This window comes from Symphalangus syndactylus, chromosome 11, assembly GCF_028878055.3.
Source record: "Symphalangus syndactylus isolate Jambi chromosome 11, NHGRI_mSymSyn1-v2.1_pri, whole genome shotgun sequence".
NCBI classification, from domain to species: Eukaryota; Metazoa; Chordata; class Mammalia; order Primates; family Hylobatidae; genus Symphalangus; species Symphalangus syndactylus.
Window position 1 is genome coordinate 40525765 of NC_072433.2, and position 13503 is coordinate 40539267.

General features: G+C 35.8%; 1 protein-coding gene across 20 annotated transcripts in view; it reads right to left on the reverse strand.

Moving 5' to 3' along the window:
* CHD9 (chromodomain helicase DNA binding protein 9) overlaps window positions 1-13503 on the reverse strand; it is a 278999-nt gene that overhangs the window by 72528 nt on the left and 192968 nt on the right. For all 20 annotated transcript variants that reach the window (XR_010114408.1, XR_008649331.2, XM_055232971.2 and 17 more), the window contains 6 exons: window positions 11710-11853; window positions 11339-11594; window positions 9683-9893; window positions 7109-7304; window positions 2539-2706; window positions 1364-1543 (listed from right to left, as the gene is read on the reverse strand). Coding sequence is in view for 18 of the 20 variants with exons in the window: in XM_055232971.2 (XP_055088946.1) it covers window positions 1364-1543; window positions 2539-2706; window positions 7109-7304; window positions 9683-9893; window positions 11339-11594; window positions 11710-11853 (1155 nt within the window). In the remaining 2 variants the exon portion in view is untranslated. The remainder of the gene's footprint in view (window positions 1-1363; window positions 1544-2538; window positions 2707-7108; window positions 7305-9682; window positions 9894-11338; window positions 11595-11709; window positions 11854-13503) is intronic.

Below are 13503 nucleotides of genomic sequence, written 5' to 3' on the forward strand. Positions count from 1 at the left end.
TAGTGCAGGTGAGACAGAATACTGCAATAATAAACTATTCAGATGAATGGAAGAGGTAAGTTTACCATGTCTTGATTTGGAAAAAAAAAGAGAGAGAGAAAGAAAAATGGAATATGGCCGGGCGTGGTGGTTCATGCCTGTAATCTCAGCACTTTGGGAGGCTGAGGCAGGTGGATCACCTGAGGTCAGGAGTTCGAGACCAGACTGGCTAACATGGCGAAACCCTGTCTCTACTAAAATTACAAAAATTAGCTGGGCATGGTGGCGGAGGTTGCAGTGGGCCGAGATTGTGCCACTGCACTCCAGCCTGTGTGATGGAGTGAGACTCTGTCTCAAAAAAAAAAAAAAAAAAAAAAAAAAGGAATATAAAGGCAATTAGTAAACTTTACAAATATTATCGCCCAACAGAGTATAGAGTTATTAATGTTTCCTTCCAAAATACAAATTTCATTTTACCCCTTAAGACTTAGATACTCCTGACCTCACGTATCCACTCGCCTTGGCTCCCAAAGTGCTGGGATTACGGATGTGAACTACCTCGCCCGGCCAGATTTAAGTATTTAAAATGAAATCGGAAATTATTTCTCTCGTTTAGGTTCTTTAAATTTGAAATTTGATGTAAGCTGATTTAACCTCTTACATTACTTACATTTTGTTCTGCCTTTGGTATATACAGATGTTTAGTTTCTAAATTTCTTTGATTTCATATGTTCTGCTCTAATATTTAGAACCATTTCTAGTTATTACATTTATTCTATTTCACAAGGATCAGAAGAGTTCATGTGAAATTAACATAAGGGATCAGAAAAAAATGAAGGAAAATACATTACCTACTGCATTTTGGCTAATTCAGTATGTTTAAACATTCAGTGTAAGAGATAATTAAAACTTTTTCAGTAGTTAGGATGTGAACATCACTGCTATGTTTTTTTTTTTGTGGCAATTAAATTTTATTTTGAATTTGGAAATTAGAACAGACTGGAATGCTGAATTCTATTATAGGACAGCATGAATGAACTTGAAAATAAATCTATTCTTACCAGCAAAGGAAATAATGAGAGAACTACATAACTCTCGAGTTTATTTAAAATCCATAAGCTAGGCCAGGCGCGGTGGCTCATGCCTGTAATCCCAGCACTTTGGGAGACCGAGGAGGGTGGATCACCTGAGGTCAGGAGTTCAAGACCAGCCTGACCAACATAGTGAAACCCCATCTCTACTAAAAATACAAAAGTTAGCTGGGCATGGTGGCGCATGCCTGTAGTTTCAGCTACTTGGGAGGCTGAGGCAAGGGAATTGTTTGAACTTGGGAGGTGGAGGTTGCACATCACTGCTATGTTAACAAAATTGCACTCACTATTACCTTGGCAAATGTTGACCCACGTCCTTCTGATTCAATTGTAATGGTTTTTGTACGACGTAGTAAAATCTGATCGATATCCTCTTCACAGAATTTAGAGCCTTCATCTTCTTCCTCCATAATAGCACCATAAGCACCTCTTCGAAGCAGATCTTCTATTTCCTTTTTGGAAAGCTGCTGAATCTAAGGAGAAATTAACTTCCATAAAAATAGTTTTTTTTAAAGTTCATAAAGTGAGAAAGTATCCCTAAAGGATGTCAAAGAACACAAGAGGCATGCTTAAACTGCATTTGGGTTTGGGATGCGCATAAGAGAGAATTCACAGAAATAATATATTGAAGTTGTTGACTCTTCTTTGCTCTGTTAAAATAAGAATTACCCATCTGCCTAGAATGGCTTTGGTTAAAACAAGGCCTAAGGGTTGGGTAACATCTTTCAAGGTTCTTTTCTTTATTTTTTATTATTTTTTTCTTTTTAAGACAGGGTCTTGCTCTGTTATCCATGCTAGAGTGCAGTGGTGTAAACACAGCTCACTGCAGCCTTGAATTTCTGGGCTCAAGCGAGTCTCCTGCCTCAGCTTCCCAAGTGGTGTGGACCACAGGCATGCACCATTATGCCCAGATAATTTTTATTTTATAGAGACAGGGTCTTGCCATGTTGCCCAGGCTTGTCTCAAACTCCTAGGCTCAAGCAATCCTCCTACCTCAGCCTCCCAAAGTGCTGAGATTACAGGTGTGAGCCATGTGCCCAAACCTAGTACTAGGATCCTATTACTGATAGATATTAGGCAAGAACCTTGAGGGAAAAAAAAGCCAAAATGTCACCATTTATAACAAAACAAAGCCAATGCTAGTAGATTGACACTAAAAAAAGAATTTGAAAACTGTTTATATAAACACAAATTCTATCTTGCTATGACACCATACAAATGTCCTAAAAAGAGAGCAAAGAATTTCTATCTTGAAAATACATTTAGAATTCATAAGCTCTGGAGCTACACAGAAAGAAAAGGATTCAAAAGTATTAACTAAACATAGCTCTGTCCTGAAAATGTTCCCCTGCAGAAAACAAATGTGTTTAGTATTCTGCATGGACCAAAACTAAATGACACACTACTGGAGGTAAAATTAAATGCAAAAACACACAAAAATCTCAAGTGAAAAAGAAACTATACATACACCACCAACATTATTTTCTCTTCCACTCATGCTCTGTAACACAGCTTTATCTAGGCCCAGTTTCAAACTGGCTCGGTCAAACATCTCTCTCTCATACGAGTTACGAGTTACCAGTCTGTAGACTTTAACTGCTTTGTTCTGACCAATTCTGTGGCAACGAGCTTGGGCCTATAAAAATGAAAAGTTACATATTTAATTATTTTCTCAAAAGGCACTTAATAGTAAACTATATGTATGGCATATAAACATATGTAAGAATTCTTAGATCATTTTTATTGAATTAGATATAACCTTTTTCTAGAAATTAAGGGAGAGCTTACCACAATGAGAAATAATCCCACAATCAGGAATAAGTTAAAATTTGGTTTACAAGCTTAAATATCAAAGAATATAAATTCACAAAGAACTATTTTTTTTGTTTGTTTTTTGAGACGGAGTCTTGCTCTGTCACCCCAGCTGGAGTGCAGTGGTGGGATCTTGGCTCACTGCAACTTCCGCCTCCTGGGTTCAAGTGATTCTCCTGCCTCGACCTCCTGAGTAGCTGGGATTACAAGCGCCTGCCACCACACCCGAGTAATTTTTGTATTTTTAGTAGAGACGGGGTTTCACCATGTTGGCCAGGCTGGTCTCAAACTCCTGACCTCAAGTGATCCACTCGCCTCAACCTCCCAAAGTGCTGGGATTACAGGTGTGAGCCACTGCGCCCCGCCTTATTATGTTTTAACGGAAGTGTAGTCAATATACTTTTAGGCAGGGACACAAAACCTATGAACAGATTTTATAGTTGATGGCAACTCAAGTTTTTTGTTGTTGCTTTTTTTAGACATGGGGACTTGCTGTGTTGCCCAATCGAACTCCTGGGCTCAAGAGATCCTATCACTTTGGCCCCTCAAAGTACTGGGATTACAGGTGTGAGCTACCACTTAAGTTTTAAAGTCTAACCCTAAATTTCTAAATTTTTTTCAATTACATTATTGACAATCTTTTCAATACATTTTATTTAAGCTGGGTACTTTTTCCCATAAGTTATTGGGGTACAGGTGGTATTTGGTTACATAAATTCTTTAGTAGTAATTTGTGAGATTTTGGTGCAACCATCACCTAAGCAGTATACACTGCACTATATTTGCAGTATTTTATCCCTCACCCACCTCCCACTCTTCTCCCGGAGTCCCCAAAGTCCATCATACCATTCTTATGCCTTTGTTTCCTCACAGCTTAGCTCCCACTTATAAGTGAGAACACATGATGTTTGGTTTTCCATTCCTGAGTTACTTCACTTGGAATAATAGTCTCCAATATCATCCAGGTCACTGCAAATGCTGTTAATTCATTGTTTTTTATGGCTGTGCAGTATCCTATCATATATATATATATACACACACACACACACACACACATATACACACCACACACGCACATATACACACCACAGTTTCTTTATCCACTCATTGATTGATGGGCATTTGGGTTGGTTCCACAATTTTGCTATTGTGAATTGTGCCACTATAAACATGTGTGTCCAAGTAGCTTTTTCGAATAATGACTTATTTTCCTCTTAGTAGATACCCAGTAGTGAGATTGCTGGATCAAACAGTAGTTCTACTTTTAGTTCTTTAAGGAATCTCCATACTGTTTTCCATAGTGGCTGTACTAGTTTATATTCCCACTAGAAGTGTAGACGTGTTCCCTGTTCACTGCATCCACACCAACATCTACTGTTTTTTGATTTTTTGATTATGGCCATTCTTGCAGGAGTAAGTAAGGTGGTATCGCAACGTGGTTTTGATTTGCATTTCCCTGATCATTAGTGATGTTGACCATCTTTTCACATGTTTGTTGGTCATTTGTATATCTTCTTTTGATAACTGTCTATTCATGTCCTTAGCCCACTTTTTGATGGAATTTTTTTTTTTTTTCCTGATTTGAGTTTGTTGTGTAGATTCTGGATATTAGTCCTTGGTCAGAAGTACAGATTGTGAAGATTTTCTCCCACTCTGTGGGTTGTCTGTACTCTGCTGTCTGTTTTTGCCATGCAAAAGCTCTTTAGTTTAATTAAGTCCCAGCTATTTATCTTTGTTTTTACTGCAATTGCTTTTGGGTCCTTAGTCATGAAATCCTTGCCTAAGCCAATGTCTAGAAGGGTTTTTCCAATGTTATTTTCTAGAATTTTTATAGTTTCAGGTCTTAGGTTTAAGACCTTAATGCATCTTGAGTTGATTTTTGTATAAGGTGAGAGAAGAGGATCCAGTTTCATTCTCTAACATGTGGCTTGCCAATTATCCCAGCACCATTTGTTGAATAAGGTGTCCTTTCCCCACTTTAGGATTTTGTTTGCTTTGTCAAAGATCAGTTGGCTGTAAGTATGTGGGTTTATTTCTGGGTTCTCTATTCTGTTCCATTGGTCTATGTGTCTATTTTTATACCAGTACCATGCTGTTTTGATGACTATGGCCTTATAGTATAGTTTGAAGTCAGGTAGTGTGATGCCTTCAGATTTGTTCTTTTGGCTTAGTCTTGCTTTGGCTATGCGGGCTCTTTTTTGGTTCTATATGAATTTTAGAATTGTATTTTCTAAATCTATGAAGAATGATGGTGGTATTCTGATGGGGATTGCATGGAATTTATAGATTGCTTTTGGCAGTATGGTCATTTTCACAATATTAATTCTTCCCATCCATGAACACGGGATGTGTTTCCACTTGTTTCTGTCATCTATGATTTCTTTCTAAGCTGGGTCATATTTTGGGGAAAAAAAAAACACCCAAGGTAAATAACTCTGGATATCTAAATTTTATTTAAATGAAGGACATACTAATTAATATGCATACATGTTAAAAGTGGAGACATCAGAGATCACATAAGGGCTTCATATTTTATCTTGAGTTCTGACTAAACTTAAACTTTGTATGATAAATCTTGACTCCAAATATTCTACAGAATCTAGTTTTTCTCCCAAATTATTAATCACCTTTCCATTATCTTCACACAAATTAAATCATAAAATGTGGCTTTAAAATATACAGGGGGCACTAATGTTTTGCCCTTCGTTGACACTTTTATTCTATCCACATCCATTTTGTGCCATTTGGAACCCAGGACTGTAAATGGGCAACTTTGCTCTAGGCGTAGGGGAAGTACAAGAGGCCAAATAGTATCTTAGTCTGTAAAGACTGGATCTACATTAGCAGTCAAATAGGAAAAAATAAGTGAGAGGGAGAAGTTGGGAGATTCAGGACGGTTTTCCCACTTTCTCTTCAGGTTCTATAAAGTGACTTTTTTATTTTAAATTAACTTTTAGAACATCCACTATGGGCAGTTATAAGTACAAACATGCATTTCAAAGGCAAACAATTATGATTTTGGTTTAACGTAGGAATTGGGAAACTATAGCCTGTGGACCAAATCTGGCCTGCCAACTAAGAATGGCTTTTTTACCTTTTTAAAGGATTATGACAAACAAACAAGAATGTGTGACAGAGATCTTATGTGGCACACAAAGTTTGAAATATTTACTAATTGAGCCTTCCACAGAAAGAGCTGGTCTCTGGCTTATTAATTTTGGGTAATCTTTTGATATTTTAATGTAGATTACATATAGTTATATAAATGAGCAATTTAAAATATGTTTTAAGCTAGGTATATTCTCAATAACCATTTATTATATTTGTTTTTATGCTTATTTAAAAATATAATATGGCTGGTCTGAAGGTAGTTATTTAATGGGTTGTTCACAGTTACAGATTGAACTCTACTTTTCCCCTTCTCATGACTACACTTGACTAGTTTTATAAAAAAAAAAAGTACTAATATGAATTGCAATGCAATTAAGACTATGATGAATAATAAAATAATTTCTCTTATATTTTGTTCTCTTCTCATATCCTTCTGCAAATTTAGACTCTCTTCGATCACTGTAATTAATATTCCTATATTTCTATGTAGTTCAAGTACAGTCATTACTGATATGTGTGCCTTCATTTTCTAAAGTATTTTATTAAAAAAGCATACTATATTATGATTACAAGATAAAATCAGAATAAGCCAGTACTTATTTTTAAGGATTAAAATTCTGAAATTTTAATTTTATTACAAATAAATTATTCTTAAAGCTTAGGTCTCTTTCAAATTTACATAATATTCTTTAAACTATAAAAATATCAGGCCAGGCGTGATGATGCATGCCTGTAAACCCAGCACTTTTGGAGGCCAAGATGGGAGGAATGCTTGAGTCCTGGGGTTCAAGACCAGCCAGGGCAACATAGTGAGACCCCATATCTAAACAAACAAACAAAAATTACTGTACTCAAATAGGTATAACTTTTTATAAGTTAGTAAGACATATTTTATAAATTAGTGAGACATATAAAAAAGTAAAAATTTTTTGTCATTATAGTTTTTATCATAACAATTAAAATAATTTCACCTATTTTATTTGGCACAGATATTTCATAAAGAAACATACATTAGTTTGTCCGGATAAAAATAAAAGATGTGGATTGCCAAAAACAGTTACACAATTTTACTTTTTAAAAAAATGCATTTTTTGTTAGCCAAGGAAATTATTTACCTGAAGATCATTTTGAGGATTCCAATCAGAATCAAAAATTATACATGTATCAGCTGCAGTTAAGTTGATGCCCAACCCACCAGCTCGGGTACACAGGAGAAAAACAAATCTATCTGAATCAGGTTTACTAAATCTATCTATAGCAGCTTGCCGAAGATTTCCTCTGACTCTGCCATCAATTCGCTCATATAAATATCTACGGAATGAAATGGAATAAATTTACATAAATAAGTATAATAAAATTGAAGACATATTCTATCAAATGTAAAGTCAGTTTTCCTGCAGCATTATGTTTTCTCTAAAATTAAGAAGCAATATCATCTCAAGTGGTTTCTGTGACTTTATACTTTTTGGTGTTGGTGTTAAGGAGAAAACAAAAACTAATATAAAGATACAAAACCTCTGAATTCCTGGATGTATAGGTAAAAGAACGCTACAATAAATTTTATTTCAGAAGTTAGAATAACAAAAGGCAGTCTATAAAAACTGCTTTGCTGATCTCATCATAATATATTACTTTTTTGCAAGAAATAAAGACTTTCACAAAAACGTTATACAAGAAGCCTATGAATGTTTCTTTTGTCCTTAATCCATGTTGCTCTCGACTGACATACTTGCTTCTATATTGCAATCTATTAAGAACACACTGGAATGCTGTTGAATTCTTTATAGTCATTACTGCAAAGTGATTATCTTTTAACTTCCTTTATCCTTCCCCATTTAACATATACAAAACTCAAAAACTGCAAGATATCAAATAAAAATAAAATACATAAAAATTTAGGAGCTTGGACTCTAAGTGGTATACATATGACATCTGACACACTTCTACATATGATTTACTAGAGTTTTAGCAGTCTCTCCGCGGTTATCTCTGGTACCTGCAAAACGGAGACTTCTAATAATGTTTGTTATGACAATAAAGAAACTGAATTTTCCATGAAATTTATTACAATAGAAATTTATAAGTAGTTTTATCTGTATGAAGTTCTCCATGTAAGGAGATTAAAAAAACATAAGAATTACTATTTTTGGGAACAGTGCAACTTAATGTTCAGATCACATGATATAAAATTGAGAATATACATTTTAAAATGAGGCTAAAGAGTAGGACACTGACAATAAAAATGGAACTAGAAATAAAAATGAAAAATAAAAATGAACTACATAATCTCTAATAATATAAATCAGTATAGACCTTTACTTATCTATATGGGTTAAAATCTATTGAATTAAAATCTGCAAGCCAGGTGTGGTGGCTCATGCCTATAATCCTAGCACTTTGGGAGGCTGAGGTGGAAGAACTGCTTGAGCCCAGGAGTTTGAGACCGGCTTCGGCAACATAGTGAGACCCTGTCTCTACCAAAAATAAATTAGCTGGGTGTGGTAGTGCATGCTTGTAGTCCCAGCTTCCTGGGAGGCTGAGGTGGGAGGATTGCTTGAGCTTAGGAGTTCGAGGTTGCAATGAGCTATGATCACACCACTGCACAACATCCTGGGCAACAGAGTGAGACCTTGTCTTGAAAAAAAAAAAAAAAAAACAACAAAAACAACAACAACAACAAAAAACCAACAAAACAAAAACAAAACAAAAAATCTACAGCTGAAATTTCTGATTCTCTTTTACATTAATATGTTACTATCAGATGGAATCCTAATGGTCTGATAAAATATCCAATGATAATTAGCCTATTATAGCCTAAATACTGATTGGACAACCTTTTTTTTTTTTGAGACGGAGTTTTGCTCTGTCGCCCAGGCTGGAGTGCAGCAGCGTGATCTTGGCTCACTGCAAGCTCCGCCTCCCAGGTTCATGCCATTCTCCTGCCTCAGCCTCCCAAGTAGCTGGGACTACAGGTGCCTGACACCATGCCCGGCTAATTTTTTGTATTTTATTTTATTTTATTTTTTTAGTAGAGATGGGGGTTTCACTGTGTAAGCCAGGATGGTCTTGATCTCCCGACCTCGTGATCTGCCTGCCTCAGGCTCCCAAAGTGCTGGGATTACAGATGTGAGCCACCGTGCCCGGCCTGATTAGACAATATTTAACACTATCTTATTGTGATGTACCAATAAACAAAACCAAACAGAAAACCCACATTGAAACAAATCAGAAAACATTAAAGCATGAACAAATTTTATATAGTATATAATAATAATAAAAGTCCCACAACTTAAGGCTCTAATTATAACAATGAAATAGATTCAAAGGTTCTTGAATCACTTTTTTCAATTTTGAAGATGACTGTTGTAAATATATATCTATTTAAAGTTTCATCCACAGGTTTATTCATCAAGTAAAATGTACATTTTTAAACCCATTCCTGGGTCAACAAATATTTATTTGCAAGCTTTTCTTAATTGGACTCCTCAGGCACATCTAATATTGCAACATATGCAGGTTAGGAAAATATAACACATAATCCTAAACAATCTTTACTTATAAATTTGAATGCATTATTCTAATCTAGGTAAAGAGAAAGATATGAGTAAAGTTCATTTACATTACAGTACTGCACAAATCTTAATAGCATATACTTAGCATAATTCATAGTATAATTCAATATGCTTTACCTTTTATGTATGAGATAGTCCTCCAGGATGTCAAGGCAGCGAACCATCTGAGAGAAGATGAGCACTTTATGACCTCCGGCTTTCATTTTGGGAAGCAATTTATCAATAAGGACCAATTTACCAGCAGACTGGATCATTGCTTGAAGATGAAAATCAGAAGCAGCTGGATTATAAGTATCTCTAAATTCTCCAAGTATTTTCTCCTCAGCACCTGTCAAAGAAATAGGAGAAGATAACAGCAATGCGCAAATGCAGGAAATTCCCAACTGCTTTCCTTTTAATCAAAATTAGTGCTCCTGTGTGCTTCTGTAACATAATTTTCTAATGGCATGTACATTGCTTTTATTAGAATTATTTACGCTTGTTGCTGAATCTCCACCAATACCAGACTGCAATTCCATTGAGGACATAGACAATGTCTTAAACATCTTTTTATCTCCTCAGATACCTGGCATAATGCCTTTTATAAATTTATGTTTGCCAAATGTTTAATGAATGCTATTAGAGAAAAAATAAAACTGTGGCCCTAACTCAGTTGAGTAAACATATATATTTTTAAACATCTAATATTTAAACAGCAATCTTAACAGTGGTCATCACTGAAGGATGATCATAGTTGATCTGGATGTGTCTATGGGCATCTTGTTAGCCATCAAAATGAGGAAACAAGAAAAAATTAAGGCTAGGTGCAGTGGCTCGTGCCTGTAATCTCAGCACTTTGGGAGGCCAACGCAGAAGGATTTCTTGAGGCCAGGAGTTTGAGACCAGCCTGAGCAATATAATAAGACCCCATCTCTACCAAAAAGAAAAAAAAAAAAAGAAATCAGCTGGGTATGGTGGTGCATATGCTTAGTTCTAGTTACTAAGGAGGCTGAGGCAGAAGGATCAGTTTCCAGGAGCTTGAGGCTACTGTGAGCTATGAACACACCTCTGTACTCCAGCCTGGGTGATAGAGTGACACTGTATCTTAAAACAAAAACAAAAACAAACAACAACAACAACAAAATACAGAAAAAGAAAGAAAGAAGAGAATAAATTAAAATGAAAGCCATGTTACAGGTCCTTGATGCATACTTCCTTCAGATAATCCAAATCAGAATTAAAGAGGCTCTCTGTATTCCTTTCCTGAGCCTATCTAGCCATAAGAGAGTACTATAACTATAAGAGACTTCAGTTGTCTTGAATAAAGTGAGTAGAGAGGCGTATATTCCCAAGAATAAGTGAAAAATCCAAACATTGTACAGAGAGAACACTGGGAGAGAACCTGATAAGATCTTAAAAAGTAACATTATTACAGCACAAGAATTGAAACACTAACTGATGTATCTAGACTGGAAGGAAACCAGGAAAAAAATGGCAATGCAGAAGCCCCAAAAATGGGCTTTGCTGTCTTTGCCTATGAGGAGGATTAAACAAGAGGACAAATTCTAGTCCAAATTATACTGAACAAACTGCTGCTGTCGTAACCTGGTGTGCTAACATCAGTCACTGTAACGAACCAGTTCACATTGCCTCTGATTCTGTAACACTTATAATTCCTTAGAATATCACAGTGGAGAGTCATAACAGCCACTACAGCTGTAGTGTGTTCTGCTTATTTATTCATTAGTATTTGTTGCAAGAAGCAACATATTTGTTGTAATCTTTCTTAGCTACCTTTGATAAGATATGGATGATTACAACATTTCCTGAGCTCCATCATGGTATTGACCAAGTTAGGTACATTAGTTTGTCCTGCTCCTTTGGATAAAAAAGAAAAGTTCTTTTCCAAGATAGCCCGGTAGTATTTCTTTTGAATATTAGTAAGTTCTACTTCGATGATGGTTTCTTCTTTAGGTGCCAACTTCTTTTCCACATCTTCTTTTAATCGTCTCAACATCATTGGTTTCAGGATAGCCTGAAGTTTCTGTACCTGAATAAAAAATGATAAAAAGACATATAACATAAGTGAGCATTTAATTACACATACAAAATAATTACAATGATTAGAAATGCGATGAATGTATTTACAAAGCGCAATAGGATACCTGTTCCTCTGTTTTCAGATCCCCAAATTCTTGCATAAATGTTGATTCAGAAGGAAACCTTAAGGGTTCAAGAAAGTGAAGAAGACTAAATAGTTCTTCAACTGTATTTTGGAGAGGTGTGCCAGTCAAAAGCACCTTGTGTTCCTACAAAACGTGAGAACAATTCACATCAAACATCACAGTACTAAAATTATATGAAAGCTGACTTAGGTTATCGAATGTTCAATATACAAATATTTTTCTGACTATGTATACATATATATGTATATATGTGTGTGTGGGTGTGGGTATATATATATATATGTTTGTTTAGAGACAAGGTCTTGCTGTGACACCCCGGCTGGAGTGCAGTGATGCCATCATAGTTCAGCATTACACATACAACATAATTACAATGATTAGAATAAATTACAGTGGTGCCACTGTAACCTTGAACTCCTGGGCTTAAGGGATCCTCCTGCCTCAGACTCCCGAGTAGCTAGGACTATAGGTATGCACCACAACACCTGGCTAATTAAAAATATTTTTTTTGTAGAGATGAGGTCTTACTATTAGTATTTGTTGCAAGAAAAAACATATTTGTTGTAATCTTTCTTAGCTACCTTTGATAAGATATGGATGATTACAACATTTCCTGAGCTCCATCACGGTATTGATGTTATCCAGCTGGTCTCGAGCTCCAGGCCTCAAGTAATCCCAAAGTGCTGGGATTACAGGTGTGAGCCACGGTACCCAAACTCATAATTTTCAAGAGTTAACTCAAAAACTACATCTCTACCCACAAATCTTTAGGAATGTACTTTCCTAATCACTTTTTAAAAACTCTGTATCATTCTGAAATACTTCACTTTGTATGCTATTCATGCCTTTAAAAATTCTAAATAATTTTAGAAAAATATCAACATTCTAAGAATAAAGAGGGCATTTTTTCTTTTGTACTCAAACATTCTTGGTATGGTAATTTGTATACCAAAGAGTGCTCATCATTTATAATTTGGATGATCATCATTTAACTCTTCAAACATGAACGAATTATAAAATCACTGAGGTTACAATCCAAGAACATAAAGGGCTAATTGAAATATGCTTTGAGACCGGGCACGGCCCAGCACTTTGGGAGGCCGAGGCAGGCGGATCACGAGGTCGGAGATTGAGACCATCCTGGCTAACACGGAGAAACCCCGTCTCTACTAAAAATACAAAAAACTTGCCGGGCGTGGTGGTGGGCGCCTGTAGTCCCAGCTACTCAGGAGGCTGAGGCAGGAGAATGGCGTGAACCCGGGAGGCGGAGCTTGCAGTGAGCTGAGATCACGCCACTGCACTCCAGCCTGGGCGACAGAGTGAGACTCCGTCTCAAAAAAAAAAAAAAAAAAAGAAAGAAAGAAAGAAATATGCTTTGAAACTAGAATTCCTTAAAAATTAAACATAATAGTAAAAGAAGAAAATAAACATAGAATATTTTTAACAGTAGTACAAATTATTTAAAATTTTATTTGACAAAACCTCTAAATTCCTACGCTAAATATTTGTATGTGTATCTGCGAATCTGCATATTATGTATATGGTAGCAAATGGCCTAGAGAGATAAACAGGAAACTACACTGGAATGAGGTGTTGAACTGGGTGTGTGGCATAGACGGACAGGGAGTAAAAAGGAACACTTTTAAGTTTTTACAGAATGTGGTTCTTTGTATTTGAATTATTTGTTCAAGTGCTCATGTAGTAATTATGTGATCTTAATTAAAAATCAAAATGTTTAAAAACGCTTTCATTTGAAAGAAGCAAACACACTGA